Source organism: Triturus cristatus, chromosome 2_2 (genome assembly GCF_964204655.1).
Source record: "Triturus cristatus chromosome 2_2, aTriCri1.1, whole genome shotgun sequence".
Lineage (NCBI taxonomy): Eukaryota > Metazoa > Chordata > Amphibia > Caudata > Salamandridae > Triturus > Triturus cristatus.
The window spans coordinates 1,253,478,439-1,253,498,797 of NC_140582.1; the positions used below are offsets into that span (position 1 = coordinate 1,253,478,439).

Genomic DNA, 20,359 nt, shown 5'->3' on the forward strand with positions numbered 1-20,359 from the left:
TGCCCATGGTTCTCGGAGTCCTTCCGGGAAATCCCTGCCAAGCTACGGTGTCCCCCTTGGGGAGTCTGTGGTAGTCTGGCGAGACGCTGCGATTGCTCACGCTTCCGAGGGAGGTCCGCGGCAGGTCTGCCACGGCGGAACAAAAAGGCCCCACGGTTCTCTCCACGCTCAGCCGAGCGGCGGAGCAAGACGGGTGGCTCTGAAATGAGCTCAGGTTTGGCGATTTCCTCGCTCTTGGCGCTCTCCACGAGAACGCGGTTTCTCCTTTCCAACGCGTCCGGTTGGCAATCTGGTCAGTATCACGTACGACGCTCCCAGCGTCGTACGCGATTTTATGCGCGTGGCTCCTCCCCCTTCTGAGAGGGCAGCCAGGAAAGGTAGTTCCGACGAAATGTCGGGGGTAGGCGCGGCTCGTTACGTCACGGCCTGACAGTACGCCCCCCTCCCATGCGCCTCCTAGCACCAGGTTTGGTCGGATTCCGGGCATAAAATGATTGCACCGCACGGGGGGCATGGACCCCTGAGCACGGTTCCCAAGAATAGTCTTCCGAAGTGTAACCCTTCCATGACACCAAGTACCACAGGCATCCGTGGCGGTACTTGGAATCTAGGATGCGCCGTACCTCATATTCCTTTTGCCCGTCTACTATCACTGGTGGCGGCGCTCTACGGTGTATGCCTTTTGCCGGTTTCAGCAAGCTGCAGTGAAATACAGGGTGGACTCTCAATGACCCTGGCAATTTCAGTTTATAGGCCACTGGATTTATTCTGCGCAGAACGGTATAGGGACCTATATACCGCGGATGAAAAATGCTACGATAACGGAACCGTAGGTTCTTTGTGGAGAGCCAGACTCTATCGCCTTCTTGGTATGTTGAACCCTCCTGTCGGTGTCTGTCTGCCCACTTCTTGTAGGATGCCTTGGCCTTTTGTAGGTGGACTTGGATGCGTCGGTGAATTTTTAAGAGGGCTTTCATGTGTGCCGATACTGTCGGATGGTTCTGCACTTCACTAGGGATGGCCACGGGCAAGGTGTTTGCATGGAAACCCGTATTGGCCCGAATAGGAGTTTCTCCTATCGAACAATGCCACGCATTGTTGTACGACAGTTCGGCCAACCACAACAAGGATACCCACGATTTCGCTGCTTCGTTGGCATAGCATCGTAGATATTTCTTGACTGGCTGGTTCAGCCTCTCCGTTTGCCCATCTGTCTGCGGATGGAAGCTGGTGGACAGAGCGTCTTCCACTCGAAGAGCCTTGCACCACACGTGCCAGAACCGGGCTATGAATTGGGGGCCTCTGTCGGAGATGATGACCCGGGGGATTCCGTGCAACCTAACTATATTGGTCAATAGTAGTTGCGTCGTTTGGCTGGCCGTAGGCAGGTTTTTACAGGGAATGAAATGGCCCATCTTCATCAGACTGTCTACGACTACCAATATGGCGTTACATCCCTGATCCAGTGGGAGACCCAAGATAAAATCCACGCTGATTGACTGCCACGGTTGCGATGGAGTGGGTAGAGGCATTAGCAGTCCTTTGCTCTTGTTCTGTTCGCCTTTGGCTCTGGCACATGTTTCACATTGTTCTACCCATAGTTTCACGTCCTTGGCCAGACTGCCCCACCAGAATTGCCGTTGCATCAGGTGCATGGTCTTTTTATATCCCGGGTGGCCTGCTATGACCGCGTTGTGACACCAGTTGAACGCCTTCAATCGGAGGGCGTGGGTAGGTATGTATAGTTTGTTCTCATGCAGAGGGGTGCCATGTTTGAGAGTTCTTCGAACGTCCTGAGCGGCCCACTTTTTCCACTGTTGTGGAGATCGGTTGCTGGTAACTTGTTCCAGGAACTGGTTTGCGGATATGGTACATACAACTTGCTCGGGGGGTATGATTGCTCTATGTTCTTCCTGGGTGGCTTCTTCCGCTTCCCCCTGCCTAGACAGCGAATCCGCCTTTTTGTTGTCTGCCCCTGGTCTAAAGGTGATCACAAATTCATATCCTGCAAAAAACAACATCCACCTCATTTGTCGTTGCGACAGGTGTCTTGCCGTTTTTATGTACTGCAAGTTTCGGTGGTCCGAGTATACGGTTATTGGATGTTGTGCTCCCCAAAGGTAATGCCTCCACTCTTGGAAGGCGTTTTTTATGGCCAGAAGTTCCTTCTCGGCCACCGTGTAATTTACTTCGGCTGCATTTAGTTTTCTGGATAGGAACGCCACTGGGTGCAGTTGTCCTGTATGTTTGTCCCTCTGTGATAGCACCGCCCCTGTGGCCACATCCGAGGCGTCCGCCTCCACTATGAACGGGATCTCAGGTTGGGGATGTCGCAAGATGGGTGCGGTACAGAAGGCCCTTTTCAATTGCTCAAATGCCTCCGTGGCCTCGGAGGTCCAAAGAAAGGGGGTTGCCTTTCGCAGCAATCTAGTTCTGGGAGATGCCACCTGCGAGAAATGAGGGATGAACCTCCTATAGTAGTTCGAGAACCCCAAAAAACATTGCACCTCCCTCACGCTCTTGGGAATGGGCCAATTCTGGACTGCTTCCACCTTCCTCTCTGCCATTCTAAACCCCCGGGGATTTAATATGACTCCCAGGAACTCTACCTCAGTAACGCTAAACTCACACTTACTGAGTTTACAATAGAGACCATTGTCCTGTAGTGCGTGTAAGATGTGTAGGACTTGACTGGTATGTTTTTCCGCTGTGACCGAATAGACCAAAATGTCATCTATATAGACGATCACGAATCGGTCCACGTACTCTTTTAAAACATCATTAAGGAAATACTGGAAAGCCGCCGGGGCGTTACACAGCCCGAACGGCATAACCAAGTATTCAAATAAACCAAAACGAGTTTTAAAAGCCGTCTTCCACTCATCCCCGTCCCGGATCCTCACCAGGTGGTACGCCCCTCTTAAGTCCAGTCGGGTATATATCCTGGCCTCCCTGACCTGATCCTACAACACCGGGATGAGTGGGAGCGGGTATCGGTTTCTAACGGTGTTTTTATTCAGTTGCCTGTAATCGATACACGTGCGTAGTTCGCCATTGGCTTTCGCCGTAAAAAAAAGGGGGGATGCCGCGGGTGAACGAGAAGGGCGAATAAAGCCAATGGAACAGAAGTGATCCAGGTATGTCCGTAGGTGTCTAGTTTCTGGTTCTGATAAGGCATAAACCCTACATGATGGGATGATGGCGCCTTCTATGAGATCAATTCGACAATCATAGTCGCGGTGTGGAGGTAGGTTCTCCGCCTTGGCTTCACAGAACACGTCTCGGTATTGCCGATACTCCGCGGGCAACACTACGTCTTTTTCGGCTGCTGTGGCTACCTGGTAACCCTGAACAAGGGACAAGACCTGTGAGGTATGCTCTTTCATGCACGAGGACAAACAGTCTGGAGAGTTGAACTCAATGGTTTTTTGTCTCCAATCCATGGTGGGATTGTGCTGCCATAGCCATGGCATGCCCAGAATGACTTCATATTGTGGTGCCTCGATAATGTTCAGTGCGAGGTTCTCCACATGGTCTTGTGGCGAACCTTCGAGCCCTAATTCTACTACTTCCGTGTGCTCGGTAACGGAGCCGGATTTCAACGGCTTGCCGTCTACGGCTAATACTGTCTCTGGTTTGTCGCTGGGCACTCTACCGAGTCCCAGCCGCTGTACCAGCCCAAAATCTATAAAGTTGCCGGTGGCTCCGGAGTCAATCATTGTCCGGACCAGATGTTGTTGCTGCCCGGTTCAGAGGACCATGGTCAACACTATGTGTGCGGTTGCACCCGGCACCCCTGAAAACCCCAACGACGGCACTATCCACTTGCATTCTGCTACCTCCTCTCCAACGACCTCCCCGGTTCTACGTTCTTCGGACTCCGCTCGTACGGTGGCTACTTGTTTCCCGGAGTATGAAACGTTCCTTTTCTTGGGCTTTACGGGACACTCCCTAACGTAGTGGCCCTTCTTTCCACAGTACATGCAGAGCCCCTGCACTCGCCTAGATTCGCGTTCGGATTTGGACAGTGGAGGCCTTAGTGCTCCGACGTCCATGGGCTCGGGAACGGCCTCGTTCGAGGTTGGAGAGGATCGGTTTGTTCTCTCTATACCTACCGGCCCTCTCTCTCTTCCTCTACGGTCCCCGCCCCTTTCGGACATTCGGTGGTCTAACCGCAGGGTGAGGTTTATTAGATCCGTACAAGTGGTAGGCTGGGGGTCTATTTGGGCCAGGATGTCCTTGATTTCATCCCGTAACCCTTGGTAATACAGGGCCATTCGTTTTTCCTCTGGCCATGCCGTTTCTCCCACCAGCCGGTTGAAGGTAGTCATGTAAGTGATCAAATCCTTCCTACCCTGCCGCAGCTCCAACAACTCCCGATCCGCACTGAGAGTAGTGGCTCTCCTATCGAACACCCTCTCGAATTCTCTCCGGAAGGCTGTCCAATCAGAAAGTAGCGGATCGTCGTTTCTGACCAACGGAACCGCCCAATTGGCGGCGGCCCCGGTGAGATACGATATGGCGAACGCTACCCTGGATATGTTTGTGGAAAAAGAGGCAGGCCTACAAGAGAAATGTAGCGTGATTTGTGTTAGGAATGTTTGTATTTTATGTGGGTCGCCGGCATATCTTTCCGGACTAGCCAAGGGTATCGGGGGGGGGGACATTTACCTGTATCTGTGAGCTGCCTGTAGCCACATCAAAAGGGTTTCTTGACTGTCTATCAAGTCTATCCTTAAGCACCGCGTTCTCTGTTCGAGAAGCGGCTACTTCCTGTTGGACCAAACTCAAAGCTTGGATCACCTCTTCTAACGTGGCCATCACTGAGCAGAACCCTGACCGGGAGGAGACGTTTTCGTGGGTACGTGATTCTGTCACGGATGTCCAAGCTCCTCAGGATCAGGGTGATGCTCATATGGGTCCACCTCCTGATTTCCCCACACTCTGACTATACAAACGTTTACAGAGCATAGAGGTAATCAAGCGAGGGATAGGGTAGGGAAGGGACCGCAAGGGAAGGGATACCTGAAACGAGAGAAACACACAGGTTAGCAAAATATCATTCCCTGACTACTCTCATTTCATTCTCGCTAAGACCTTTTCGTACCATCAGCCTTCTCTCTTCCTGGGTGTGCTGATCGTAAGATGCGTCTCTCACCAATGGGAAGCACCTTCCTAACCCCTTATAAAGCATAGAAAATCTCGGCCAGCTTCAGGCATCAAGAAACAGGAAGAACGAAAACCCCCCACAGGGGTGTCGAAACGATGCTACAAAGTTTTAGTGCTGGTTATGAGAATGTACAACACGGGAAACAGTAGATTCCTTCGCCAATGTTTTACACACCACAGACCCTTGTAAATAGTCATGAATAAAGGCCTCTTGAGTCAGTTGACGAAAGGCATCACAGCCCGTCCCAGTGTTAGCAAAAGACAAAAACGAGCCTCTTTACTTCCTCACCGGAAGCCTAGAGGCGGTAACCAAATGTATCTAGAAAATGGGAAATGACTTCTCTCAACCTCCGATCCGGACGTCAAGAGGCTTACCACTCAGGTTCTCGGCATGCCCATGGTTCTCGGAGTCCTTCCGGGAAATCCCTGCCAAGGTACGGTATCCCCCTTGGGGAGTCTGTGGTAGTCTGGCGAGACGCTGCGATTGCTCCCGCTTCCGAGGGAGCTCCGCGGCAGGTCCGCCACGGCGGAAAAAAAAGGCCCCAAGGTTCTCTCCACGCTCAGCCGAGCAAGACGGGTGGCTCTGAAATGAGCCCAGGTTTGGCGATTTCCTCGCTCTTGGCGCTCTCCACGAGAACGCGGTTTCTCCTTTCCAACGCGTCCGGTTGGCAATCTGGTCAGTATCACGTACGACGCTCCCAGCGTCGTACGCGATTTTATGCGCGTGGCTCCTCCCCCTCCTGAGAGGGCAGCCAGGAAAGGTAGTTCCGACGAAATGTCGGGGGTAGGCGCGGCTCGTTACGTCACAGCCTGACACCCTAATTCTGCAACAGGTAGCCTAGGACTGAGTGCCTCACTCTCTACCTTGGGACAAGCCATGTTTTAGACTCTTCCTAAAGCTGTAGAGGTTTGATTGGCTCTCCGGGGGTCTGGAAGTTTATTCCACAGCTGAGCTGCCATAGTCTGGAAGGACCTCCCACCCAGTCTCAATTTCCTGAACCTTGGCACACATACCAAGTTAGCTGACGCGGATCGTAAATGCCTCTGGGGTCTGTAGTAACTGGATTTCTTTTGTAATAACCCCGGCCCGGTCCCGGTTACCGCTTTAAGGACCATACGAAGGGCCTCAAAAACACATCTCTCTCTGACTGGGAGCCAGTGGAGTTCTTTCAAAGTGTCCAAGGCTGAGTCATATCTAGACGTTATCAAGGCCAGTTTGGCAGCTAAGACCTGAATCCTGCACAGTCTCTTCATCAGGTAATGAGGCGCTCCTAGAAGTGAATTCAATAGTCAATCCTGCTCCATATGGTGCACTGTGCTGCTAGTTTCTAAGCTGGCTGGGGTAGTAAAGAAACAATTTTGTTTAGGTTTATCAGCAATCCGAAACACGTTGTCCTTTTGATATGTTTCCATGGACAATTTCTCATCCTTGAATACCCCCAAATTCCTTACTACCTGTGTCATCCCTGGATTCTCAGCTCAAATCCAGGGCCAAAAGTTCTCCAGAAGTGTGTATGGCCCTATAGACGGGGGAAGCACAGGAATTCAGTTTAGTTTTACTGCTATTAAACTTCAGTTAGTTCCTCCTGAGCCAAATGGCCATTTCTTTTAGGCAGATATGTAATCCCTATGATCAACTCTGGCTATTGTCTAAAGACAGGATTAACTAGGTATCGTCAGCATAGTTTATGAACGAGATCCCATGAGATCTAATCAGCTTCAGTAGTGGGCGCAGGTACACATTAAAGAGAATGGGGCTCAGGGCTGACCGCAGAGCACCCCGTGTGGGATTTCCATAAACTCAGAACAAAAGAGGAGAATGAGATTGCCTGTCATCTGTCTGACAGGTAGGATTTAATCCACTCCAAAAAGGTACCATCCACCCCTGTATCTAGCAGTCTCTGTATCAAGATTTGATGTTTGACAGTGTCAAATGCAGCTGAAAGATCTAAAAGCGTCAGTCCTGTCGTCTGACCACCTTCAGCCATCATCCTCAGTTCATCCACCACCAGGAGCAGCGCGGTGTCTGTGCCGGGTGCTGGCCTGAAGCCGGTTCGCTCATTCCCCAACGTGTCATCAGTTTCCAAGGAGCTGGCTAGGGTTTTGCTGATCTACTTCTCCGCCGTCTTCACTGGGTTTGGAGCTGAGATATTGGGCGATCGTACATCTGTCGAAGGTTTGTTTAGTGACGGGGTAACTAACGCCTTCTTCCAGGCCGATGCTACTTCACCACTAAACAATGATTGATTACATATTTTTAGCCATCCTGGAAGCAGTTCATCTGCTCTTTCTTTTCACAGTAGAGAGTTTGAGGAAACAGTAGAGGCAAGTCCTAAACTCTTCGTCTCTCATGATTTCAATCTATTGTCGTCTAGTGCTTGTCACCTCTCCTTGAGGAATCATCCTGGTGCATTCCTTATCAGACTGATCATCATTCATCGCTTCCCAATTCCTTGTCATTTATGATTTATTCAATTTTATTGTTAAAAACGTCTGAAAAACTGTTACATAGTTTTTGTGAAGGATTCACAGTTTGACTTAAGCATTCTGCAACATATTTTGAGGACAAGATCAAGAATACACAAAAGGATTTTGGAACTTCAAGCTTACCTGAATCTATTAACGAACATGAGCGGGATCATAGGCAGGGCAGGCCCGTCCTTCAAGCCTTTCAAACTGTCACTTTACCCCAGAGACATGAAGCCATCTTAGCATGCGAATCAGGTTCGCCTTTGGATGCCTGCCCCCAACGATACTATATCATATCATTGACATAGTGAATCCTGTGGTCAATAATATTGTGAATTCCTCCCTATCCTCTGGCATAGTGTCGGATGAACGAAATTCACCATTGCAAAACCACTAAAGACAAAAAACAGAATATAGACCCTTCTAATCTTTCCAACTATAGGCCCGTATACTTACTACCTATTTTAGGTAAGATCACAGAGAGAATGCTCCATAAGGAACTCTCCAATTTATCTGAATCAGCTCAGATTTTCCACCCTCGTCAATCTGGCTTTCGCCCGAAACATTCTACGGAATCTGCGCTACTGGAGATATCGGACACCCTGAAATTTATTACAGATAACGGCAAGAAGGCAGTGCTGATCCTTTTGGATCTGTCTGCTGCGTTTGACACCATCTCTCATAACATCTTGCTTGCCAGACTAAAATCCTGCAGCATTTCCAATGTTGCAGTGGCCTGGATCACATCCTTCCTGTCGAATCGGAGGCAAAGAGTCTCCCTGGGCACCTTTCTCTCCTCAGAACGCACCATCACCACGGGTGTCCCAAAGGGTGCCTCACTTAGTCCACTCCTCTTTAATATATACATGGCCCCACTTTTCTCCCTCATTTCGGCTTACGGGATTGAAACAACATCGTATGCTGATGACACTCAGCTGATCCTGTCCCTTGAAAAAAACTCCACGGAAGCTGAAGAAAATGTCAAAGCCTGTCTTACGGCGGTCATCAAATGGATGAAAGACAACCACCTCCGTTGCAATACGGATAAGACACTGATCCTACTGATAGGGAAGAATAATCCCTTTCACCCTAAGGACCGGTGGCCGGAAGAGGCAGCAGCCCCTTCATCTACGGTGAAGGTGGCAAAAAACCTGGGGGTATGGTTTGATTCCTCCCTCTCCTTCAAACCCCACGCACTTAAGGTGGTGGGTACATGCTTTGGCCTAATTAAGACCTTGACAGAATTCTTTGATCTGATTCCACTTGCTGCAAGGAAAACAGTGGCAGTGGCCTTAATACTCTCACGCCTAGACTACTGCAATAGCCTCCTGGTAGGGGTTAACAAATCAGCCCTGAGGAGACTACAGGTAGTGCAACATGCATCAGCTAGATTGGTCTTAAAGCTTCCCCGTAGGGCATCTGCGGCTCTGAAAACCCTTCACTGGCTCCCGTTACGCAAAAGAATGTTATTCAAATTTCTCCTCATGACTTTCAGAGCAACTCGCCGATTAGGGCCGGCATATCTCTCCACAAGATTTACACCATACACGACAATGAGGACACTTAGATCCACTTCTGCAAACCTTCTTAAATTGCCAGGCTTCAAACTCAAAACCAGGGGAGGGAAGTCGGCTACTGTGTTAGGGGCAAGGGCTTGGAACTTCATGCCAAACAAATTAAGATCAATGGAATCTGAAGAGCAGTTTAGGAAGGCCCTAAAGCCATGGATCTACGGAACCTCTGATGAATCTTGCTTTGCTCTCATCTAGATCCTAACTTTTCACTGCTGAAGCTCGTTATCGGGTAGAGCCAGGAGGCTCCTTTGGGAGCGACAGTTTGCGCTTTATAAATGCCACATTTCATTTCATTTCATTAGCTAGCTCATTCACCATATATTCAATATTCTTTTCGATCTATTTACATCTTCAGAGCTAGCTTTAGCACAATAATTTTCCTTGGCTTTCCAAATTTCGGGGCAGGTTTACAAGAAAGTGACTCGGTGCATTCCGCAAGACCTTTGGCTGCGCCACGCTGCAGCACTTCCAAAGCACAGGAATGCGACATATTTACAACAATATGTTGCATTCCTGTGCTCTCTCCTGCGCTGGCGTACAAACAGCTGCCTGCGCCATGGGGAGATGGTTTTTGTGCAGGAAGGGGCTCCTTCCTGCACAAAAACAATCTCTACGGGCATTTTCCTCTTTCAATGCATGCTGTAGTATGCAGCGCGCTTTGAAAGAGGAAAAAACGAGGAGAAATGAAAACATTTCTCCTCGTTGCACCTTCCTACGCCTCCCCTGGGGAGGCGTAGCATTCACACGCATTTCCAGATTTGCGATTCCTCGTAAATCTGGAAATGTTTCTAGTTCCATGGGTGTTACGTGGAAACACCCACAGCAACACCCATGGAACGCCCCTTTCACGCAAAGTGCTGCGTGTAAAGGGGCCGTATTTACAAGGACACGAAAAGTCACGCAGGGTGGCTTTTCCTGTCCTTGTAAATATGGAGCAGTAACATGCGCCACCAGTACGTCACAAAAAGTGACGTACTGGTGACGCAGGGGACTTGTAAATCTGGCCCAATTTTTTTTCCATTCTTTAATACAGTTTTTAAAACCTGGCTATCGCTCTCCAAATAGGTCCTTCACCACTGCCTTCAACACTGGGTATTACTGTCTGTCAGAGTTTCCGTAAACCCTGGTGCTAAGGGGCTGGGCTTCACGGTTAGCACTTACTGGTGCTATTTTATCCAGTGTGTCTCTAATCGTCTCCTGTAAATGTTCATAACTTACCTCTACTGTGTCTTTCTCCTGATAACAGTCTAATATATCAAATACTTGTTCTCCTTTCCTCTTCCTTAACTTGGACTAGGCTCTACCCTGTGCTGTTCTCTCGACAATATTTCCTTCTCCCTTCAGATCCGGTCTTCGTGGTTCAAAGTTAATTAAAAAATGATCTGACCAGCTGACCGGATTAGTTTCCTTCACAGTGATCAGGTCTATTAGGGCCAGTATTAAAACCCGGGTATTACCCCTTTGATGAGTGGTACCTTTTACCAGTTGTTTCAGACCCAGCATCTCACATGAGTACAGGAACTCCTGTCCGTGACTGAGGGTGATGTCTTCCGCCCATTAGAGGAAGAGGTGTGGCTCCGCGGCCAGGGCGACTGACGCCGGAATCTGGGTATCACGGTTCGATCGCCGGCGTCAGACTAGCCCAGCACCATGTGACTCTGAGCAATAACTTGCTTAATCTTCCCGACGGCCCCCAGCGCCTAGAGACCCTTACGGGTGATTGTTCGCGCTTTACAAATGTGGATTATTATTATTATTTGTTAAAGTTCCCCAACACAGAAAAGTTAGAGTGGGTAATTGCAAGGTTTGTTACTGTACTCAGAAATGGTTGAATAATATCATGTAGGTTCTCTGGTGGTTGGTAGCATAACATTCCTGAGAGGCCCGTCTCATGTTTTCTTTTAAGGAAAAACCCAACACCTCTATTCCTTGTATTTCTTCAATTTGAAGCATGCCTATCTCCCATTTATTCTTTAAAAATGGCTGCTCCACCTCCCCCCACCCTCCTTTTCTCTGCTCTTGGATTGCTTTACAGCCCCTCGGGCAGGCTAGTCCTAGGTCTCCTCCTGAGCTTGTAGGAATCCAGGTCTTGGTAACAAACAACACATCCCGCTCATTTGACTCCAAGAGGTATACTTCCTGAGCAGGCGTCACCAACGAGCGCTCATTAATTAAGCCACAACTAAGTGGCTCTCCTCCCATCTTTAACGTGCAGGGGTTCAGACCCGTCGCAATGCTATCCACCCAGTTATCCTTAGATGAGCATTAGTAACTCCTTACTTGTATAGGTCTGTCTGCATAGCCCCATATGCCTTCTGAGTTCAGACCTGCAGCGTGGCTGGGGCTGTGCGCAGTCGGTGCGCGGACTGGTGCAGATGGGCTTGCCCTTGGCATGCCTGCGGTGCGCACGCTGAGCGGTCTCGCTAGCCTGTCTGCAGAATGCAGCACACACAGAAAGAGGAAAAACGAGGAGAAATAGAGATATTCCTCTTTGTTATGCCTCCCCTGGGGAGGCATAGGCTTTTGACACTGCACTGGGTCTGCACTCTGCATTGTCGGTGCATCAAAAAAAGTGATGCCCTGGTGCCGCGATGGGCTTGTAAAGAAGCCCACTAGTTTTATGCCATTTTGTCGTGAAATGCAGTCCTCCTCATCATCATCTTCAATATCTATTGTCCCTTCCATCATCTGGCTTGTTACTTGCCTTCATGTTTCCTCTTTTGTTTTGCTTCCTTCTTTATTTTCCCTTGCTTTCTCAAATTTCTTTCCATTGAAGCCTTTACTTCCACCCGCACTTGTTTCATTTACTCCAATTCTCTTGTATACTTTGTCATCTTTTTGTACTTACACCCCTTTTCTTTACTACCACCCTGCCTCGTTCACTCTCATGCATTACTTTGATCCTTGCTCTTCTCATTTCATCCACAGATGTTTAATTTAATTCTCCTTTATTTACTTCCATACATCTTCAATCCATCCTATGGTAACTGCACACTTCAGTCCTCTCACTTACGCCCTCTTGTATTTTCTTTGAACCCTCGTTTTATCTTAACTTACATTCTTTCATTTATTTTGATTTGCTTTCTTCCTTGCATCACCATTTACTTTCACTCTCCCTGTTTAACTTCCTCTCTTGCCGATTTGCTTGCAACCTCCATTTTTTTCAACCCTGCTTGTTGGCTTCCATTTATCTGTGTTTGACTTCCACCCCTCCCTGTTTTTATCTTTCCTATTGATTTTTACTGTATTCATTTAATCTCACCCTCCCTTGTGTACTTACTCCCTCTCATTGTTTAGTTCAGCTCCTCCTTATATTCATCTACTTGTCCTTATTTGCTTCATCAATCCTTTGTTTACTACTAACCCCTATTCTTTACCTCCTCAGTTATTAATTTGTCTTTTCTCCCTCTCGTTTACTTGCATTTTCTATGTTTACTTCAACCCTCTCACATTTGCTCTTTTTCTATTCCCTTTCTTCTCCAACTTTTCCTCCTTTTTCACTTCTTTCCTTCCATTGAAATGAGGATTGGCTCTGTTGGCCACGGTAAGGCTTGTTATTGGCTATGTTTATCACTTTCTTCCAGCTGCAGAACCAGCATGTCCACACCAAAGCCCGGGCCAGGGTCGCCCCACTGCCGATGATCCATGTGCCACCTTGCCCACCTCCCAAAGTCTTCAAGCCCATCCCCTTCAACAAGGACACCTGCGACCTCAGCTTGTTCTCTGACGATGATGAATTTCTGCATGGATTTTAGGATCCCGTACTCAAAATGAAGTCTAAACCCAGTGGGCTGCACATGGCTCTGTCCAGGGCCCATGTCTTATCCTGTCCTTTCTGGTGTCTGCACAGGCGCTGCATCTCCTTCTGTGCATGGCTTCACAACTGCTATGTTTTGTGGTAGGTATGTGATCAGACATCCCTCAGCATCATACAAAAGATGTACACCCAAGATGGCCGACCTGTGATAGCTTGAGAGCTTTTGTTTCATTTGTTTCATGGCGAGCCTCTGGCTGAACATCACGCTGTAGCATAAGAAAGGTGTACACCCAAGATGGCCAACCTGTGATAGCTTGAGAGCTCTTTCTTCATTTCTTTCATGGTATACCTCTGGTTAGACATCTTGAACATCATGTTGTTGGATACAAAAGGTGTACACCCAAGATGGCTGACATGTGATAGCTTGAAAGCTCTTTCTTCATTTGTTTCATTCATGGTAGACCTCAGGTTGGACAGCAGGCTGTTGCATATAAAAAGTGTATATCCAAGATGGTCGTCCTGAGATAGATGAGAGACAAATTCATCTGCCTCCATCTGTTAGAGCAATGGTGCGTGGAGAATGGATTCTATTTTAAGGCATTTAGACCCATCAATTTATGGGGCTGTGATTTTGGATGTAAGCTTTATACGATTAAGCCAAGCTGCACAGCATCAAGGGAACAATGTTCAACAAATTTGGACAGCACGTCTACAGTCTAATACCTACTATTCTAAGTAGGCATATATTGCCTCATGTTCTCACTACTAGAGACCCAATAACTATAGACCATCAGCATACCTGTACTTAAGGTGACGGGTAGGAAAAGGGAGGCTTATGCTGTAATCTCCGGAGTGTGGTGCTGCACCCTAAGCGCACAGTCATACTGGCTTTGTGGTCAAGCAACCAGGTGCCAGGGGAATGCTGTTGCATGGCTTCACCGATGCTACTAGCATAGAGCACAGTAGGGTTCTTGACCAAATCAGCCGCTCTTTCAAAAGAAGCATCGTTACTGTATGAGCCTGTGTTCCTTTCAACAGCTCTCTGCTATGATCAGGAGGGATCCTGTGTGTAATCATTTGTTCTTTAATACCACAGAGTGCAATTTAAAGAGCCTATATCTCGTGACTTAATATTTATTTTAATCCAGCGGGATTATGGAACCGACACTGCCTGTTCTTTAATTCTACCCAGAAGGGTCATAGGTAGTGTATCCCTAGGGCTGATTACTGATAAGGCACAGTGCAGGTGGTGGTCTGTATCCAGTGAGCTGCTCCCTTTAGAAAGTAGAAGGGTTGACAAGCCACCACCACTCAAGCTTTTCCTTGATTGTATTCAGAACGGTTATAGCCGAGTAATCCATAAGCTGTTCACTGAAAAGACACTTTGTGGGTCACATAGCATGTATACCATGAGCAGGTCTCCAAGGGAACCCAGAAGATTCATAGCACCAACGTCTCTAGAGCTCTTCTCAGATTCGACCAAGAATGGTCGTAAGTTCCGTGGGCCACAGATTGCTCTGCTTTGATTTAGCGTTTATCAAAGAACCTGAACCTTGCGAGCTGGTCTCTGATTGGACCAAGAAGGGTCATGCAGTTTGCACCCCGAGAGCTGCTTCCTAATCAGACCCAGTTGGATCATAGAATATTCACTCCACAAGCTTGTTTCTGGCTGGATCTCAAAGGATCATACAGTTCATACAGAGGGCTTCTGATTAGGCCACAAATAATCAGAGTTCACACCCTGAGAGCATTTCTATGATTGTGCCATGAAGGATCATAGAGTTCACACCCTGAGAGCATTTCTATGATTGTGTCATGAAGGATCATCGAATTCACACCCTGAGACCTTTTGTGATTGTGCCATGAAGGATCATAGAGTTTACACCCTGAGAGCATCTCTATGATTGTGTCATGAAGAGTCATAGAGTTCACACCCTGAGAACATATCTATGATTGTGCCTTGAAGGACCATAGAGTTCACACCCTGACAGCATATCTGTTATTCTGCAACAAAGAATCATAGAGTTCACACCCCAAGAGCTTCTCGCTAATCGAACCACAAAGATACACAGAGTCCACCCATGAGAGCTTGTCTCTGATTGGGCCACAATAATCATAGAGTCTGTACCAGAGAGCTTCTCTGAGCCAAGAGGGATTCACATCCCGAGATCTTCTCTGATCTTGGGTCTGGCAGTATAGTATGGTCTGCATTCCGGTGTCTCCTCTCCAATAGAGCTTGCACCTTATGGCTGCTCTCTGACAGAGTGTGGTAGGTTTATAGAAAGGTTCTCCTGCTTTAAACTGGCCTTAATCAGGTCAATAGGGTGTCAGAGCACATGCAGTGTCTCCTGACCCAACCGGGTCTAAAGCTCTCAAACCAGATAGTTCCTGGTTGGTTATTGCAGAAGGGCAAGGGCGCAGTCCTATGTTTCAACGATTTGCCCTACATGGTATTTTTTGTCGCGTTCCTAACGGTGCAGCATATTATGAATAATTCCTGTTTTTTGCTCAAGCACCTGTCAAATGTTTGAAGTTACAGCTGAGGCTTCCTTTAAGACAAGACAAGCTATTTCCTATTGAACATGTTGCAAATTGTTTACTTGTTCATATGATCCACATACGACTGAACACGGACAAGGCTTCCAAATCCATCTCTTCTCTTAGGTTATCCAAAATAATCTGTAGTCTGGGTTTCATTTATAACAAAGATGTCAGACTATCCCACGTGCAGCAAGTGATAAGACTTGCAACCCTGACCTTTGCCTCTTTTGTGACTTCGGAGAGCTGTTTGAAGCACTCTGAAGGGAGAAGCCCCCCTTGAGGTCATTTCTACGACACCCCCAAAGACTTGCATTAGCATTACATCTCACTTCTGACACTGCATCAGATCTGTTCTCTTTGGACAGAGGCTCATCGGGGGGTGAATCTGCATGAGCCAAATTATTATTGTTGATGAAGAGCGTGGGTGTCTACTCAAAGACCAGGAGTGGCCGATCCAAGCCAGATTTTCAGGTGAACCATAGACTACGTAAATGGGATGCGTATAGATTTATCGTGTATACAATTCGCTTACGTGGTTATGTTGAAAATCTGGCATCGGTCCAGCTTTCCTAGACCTACCTTTAATATTGTGGATGTAAAGTACTCATCTTCCATCTCATCATTTATGACTGTAACAGGTTCATACTTGTAACTGTGATGCAAAACTCGACAAACTGCTATTGTGGCCGTTAAGTAGTCTTAATATGTTCTAAAGAATTGCCCTGTTAAGTTTCTCCTAAGAATCCAGTCAAATGCTTATTGGTTTTAGTGAAAGAACTTTTGAAAAGTGTTGCAGGGTCTTACAAACACTGGTCTAGGATAGATCTTCAAGCGGCCCTTAGGGTCTGTAGCTGTGCAACTCTCAGAAGGCTTACAAACCTCCCAGGAATATCAATAGAAGGCTTTTCAAAAGTGCAATGAAGACCTGTAGCAGGTGTTGTAGACATCTTAAAGATCTGTAGGAGGTTTCTGAAAAGCTCTAGAAGGCTTTACAAAAGTCCTCTAATGACCCAAATAGGGCTTTGCAAAAGTCTCTAAGATCTTGTAACGTTCCGTAACAAGCATTACACAAGTTGTGAGGACCATAGACGTCCAGAAGGATTTCTTCTTTCTATTGAAGGTCTAAGAAGAAATTTGAAATCGTTTTTAAAAGATCATTAAGATGTTGAAATAATTAATCTACAGACAATGTTTTACAAGGTCATCTGAAACTTCCAGAATTTCTGTGCATAGAGCATACCAAGATCATTCGTAAATTTTTATTCAGTTATTTACATGAGTTACATGGAGGTTGTCTAGCAATATTTAAAACATAATTTTAAGTTGTTAAACATTTTATGAAGTTACAATGACGGTTATGATGTCAAAAAAAATGTTTTTTTGAAAAATTTATTCTAGGCCAGAAAGGTTTCTTGGTCCTGCTGTTTGCATTCATGGGCATATTTGTTTTTATCATTATTGATTCTGATTCTTAATATTCTTAATAAATGTTATTTATTGCAATCGTTAATCATGAGTTCCATCTACTAAAGTTGTTCTCTTCAATGCAAGATCCACGTTGAAAAACCAGTATCACGTTTCAGAGCGTCTTTGAGACCTATCGCGGTTTCCATCATCTCATCTTCTAATGAGGATTCTTCACTGCATGGAAACAAAGAGCCTGCGTGTGGTTTACAGCAAAACTTTTATTTCTCAAAACATTCAGTCGGTCACTGAAGGGCAAATTGAATATAAATCTGATCTAGAAGATAAACTGCACTATCAGCAAAATCTCATGGACTACAGAAGAGCAATACAAAACCCAACAAATACTCCTTTCAAAGTGTCTCATCCCAACCCCTGCTTATCTCGGGAACTCAGGATACTCTCTGGATTCCAAAACCTGTTTCTCGATCAGAGGATGTCACCCTTGGGTGACCTAGAATGAGCAACATCCTTGAACAAAAGAGGTCACCCTTGGGTGACATAGAATGGGTGACAGCCTACAATAAAAGGATGTCACCCTTGGGGACACAGAATGGGTGACATCCTGGAACAAAAGATGTCACCCTTGGGTGACATAGAATAGGTGAAATCCTTGAACAGATATCACCCTTGGGGACACAGAATGGGTGACATCTTTGAACAGATGTCACCCTTGGGGACACAGAAGGGTTGACATCCTTGAACAGATGTCACCCTTGGGGACACAGAATGGGTGACATCCTTGAAGAGATGTCAACCTTGGATGGCATAGAATGGGTGACATCCTTGAACAGATTCCACCCTTGGGTGACATAGAATGGGTGATATCCTTGAACAGATGTCACCCTTAAATGTCATAGAATGAGTGAGTAGAATGGGTGATATCCTTGAACAGATGTCACCCTTAAATGTCATAGAATGAGTGAGATCTTTGAACAGATGTCACCCTTGGATGACATAGAATAGGCAACATCCTTAAACAGATATCACACTTTGGTGACATCCTTGAACAGAGGATGTCACCCCTTTTGATGAAGTGAAACTCAGGACATACCAGACACCACAAATGGCAGTGCTGAGTGGTAAGCATCAGTCTTCCTCCATCCCCAATGAGCTGGGCTAATGGACACGAATACCCACAAGATCTCAAGGACTAGAACCAGGACGATAACCAATACAGTGCAGGCACGAGCTGGACAGAGCGGACTCCTAGTTAGAGATACCCAAGTGCAGAACAATGATGCTGGTTCAAGCCAATAGTAAGAGTCTTTTAAGAACGCTGAGCCTCGCCCACCCTTAGGTGGCATACTTTATCATAGGGCCCGCCCTTCACACATGTTGGTATTCTCCAAACTCACTGAAAGGAGTCACTCTGTATAGAAAGGCTAGAAGATACAATACATCTGTAAGGCAGGTGAGGAATGAAAAGTTCAAATTACCTAAAAATGTGATAGTTATTTTTGCTCAAGGCCTCCCCGTGCTACGATTAAAATCCCCTGTAATTCAGACCAGCATGCTTGAGCCCCTGATAACAACCCCTGGCCTGGGCTTTTATCAGATAAGTGGAAGCACTAGGTGTTAGTGAATCATATGTGAAAGTGAATGAACAAAACCAGGGGCGTAACACAGGCCCCCGCGGTGCGGGGGGCCCCGAGCTGCAGGGGGCCCCTTCAGCACACTACTCCAGCCTGACAGCTCTGGATTAAATCTGGAGCGGGGGGCCCCTCTGTGTACCTTGCAGAGGGGCCCCCTGAACTTTTGTTACGCCACTGAACAAAACATACTAGATGTCATAGATTATAACTCACTCCCCAGTTGAAGTCATTTTAAACACTGGGCGGCTCCTGTTTAAGACTGAGGGGTCATGTAGGCTGGAGACTAAAGACTGAGGGGTCGTGTAGGCTGGAAACTGAAGACTGAGGGGTCAGGTAGGCGGGAGACTGAAGACTGAGGGGTTGGGTAGGCTGGAGACTAAAGACTGTGGAGTCCAGTAGGCTGAAGACTGAGGGGTTGTGTAAGCTGGAGAATAAAGACTCAGGGGTCGGGTAGGCTGGAGACTAAAGCTTAGGGGCCAGGTAGGTTGGAGACTAAAGACTGAAGGGTTGGGTAGGCTGGAGACTAAAGACTTAGGGGTCGGGTGCGCTGGAGACTAAAGACTGAGGGGTCGGGTATCTTGGAGACTAAAGACTAAGGGGTCGGATAGGCTGGAGACTAAAGCTTAGGGGTCAGGTAGGCTGGAGACAAAAGATTTAGGGGTTGGGTACGCTGGAGACTTAAGACTGTGGGGTTGGGTAGGCTGGAGACAAAAGACTGAGGAGCATATTTACAAGACAATGGCGCAGCGCAGTGCTGCAAGCAATTTTGCTGCGCCGAGCTGAGTCATTGTCTAAGTGCAGGAATGCGCTGTATTTACAAGAATACGGTGCATTCCTGTACTCACCCCTGCGCTGACATATAAACAGCAGCCCCGCAGACACCCTTGCACCATGATGCAAGGGTGCTTGCGTTGCAGGCATGATTATTGTTGTGCAGGAAGGGACACCTTCCTGCCAAAATACAGTCATTCATGGCATTTTGCTCCTTCTATGTGTGCTGCAGAATGCAGCACAGATGGAAAGAGCAAAAAATGTGGAGAAATAAAAGTATTTCTCCTTGTTGTGCCACCCATACGCCTCCCCTGGGGAGGCGTTTTTTGTCGCTGCTTCCGATTTTTCATTCCTTGTAAATCTGAGGCAGTATCAAAAAGCCATGGGTGTTGCTTGGAGCACCCACAGCAACACCCATTGCCTGCTCCTTTAACGCAGAAAACTGCGTCAAAGGGAACAATATTTACAAGGCCGCGTTAAAGTGGCTTAGAGCTGCATTGGAAATATGGAGCAGGGCAAAGACCCGCAGGTGGCACAGGAGCGTTGTAAATGAGGCCCTGCCTGAGGGGTCGGGTAGGCTGGAGACTAAAGACTGAAGAGTCAGGTAGGCTGGAGACTAAAAACTGAGAGATCGGGTAGGCTGGAGACTAAAGACTGAGGGGTCAGTTAAGCTGGAGAATCTACGCGGTCTCAGAGTGTCCACTCCCCACTTGAGAACCTAACGTGGTCACGACCGGTTAGGTTCAATTAGATCACCCCACAATGATTAGATTGATTGTTGTGATATCAAATTTCATGGAACTCTTGTGCCATAGGGTGGTGGCTACAGGCTCACATGTTGGACTTAAGCAAAAGTTTGAGCAAGGTAAACTTGTGATGGTCACAGGGCATCAAAGTTTGTCTCGATTCAGCAGGTGTGGTGGCCACGTGGTATCTGCCACCAGTTAGGCGTATAATGCCTAAGTCGCACCTGCAAATATTTACTGCTAAGTGTTCGGGTTACTGTAAATGTGCAGATT

The 20,359-nt window shown here is 47.3% G+C and overlaps 1 protein-coding gene across 1 annotated transcript in view; it reads left to right on the forward strand.

Moving 5' to 3' along the window:
• Window positions 1-20,046, forward strand: part of M1AP (meiosis 1 associated protein) — a 344,775-nt gene extending 324,729 nt beyond the window's left edge. The window contains exon 9 of the mRNA XM_085642984.1: window positions 12,797-20,046. Within this exon, the coding sequence (XP_085499110.1) occupies window positions 12,797-12,967 (171 nt within the window). The 3' untranslated portion in view covers window positions 12,968-20,046. The remainder of the gene's footprint in view (window positions 1-12,796) is intronic.
• Window positions 20,047-20,359: the final 313 nt, after the last annotated feature.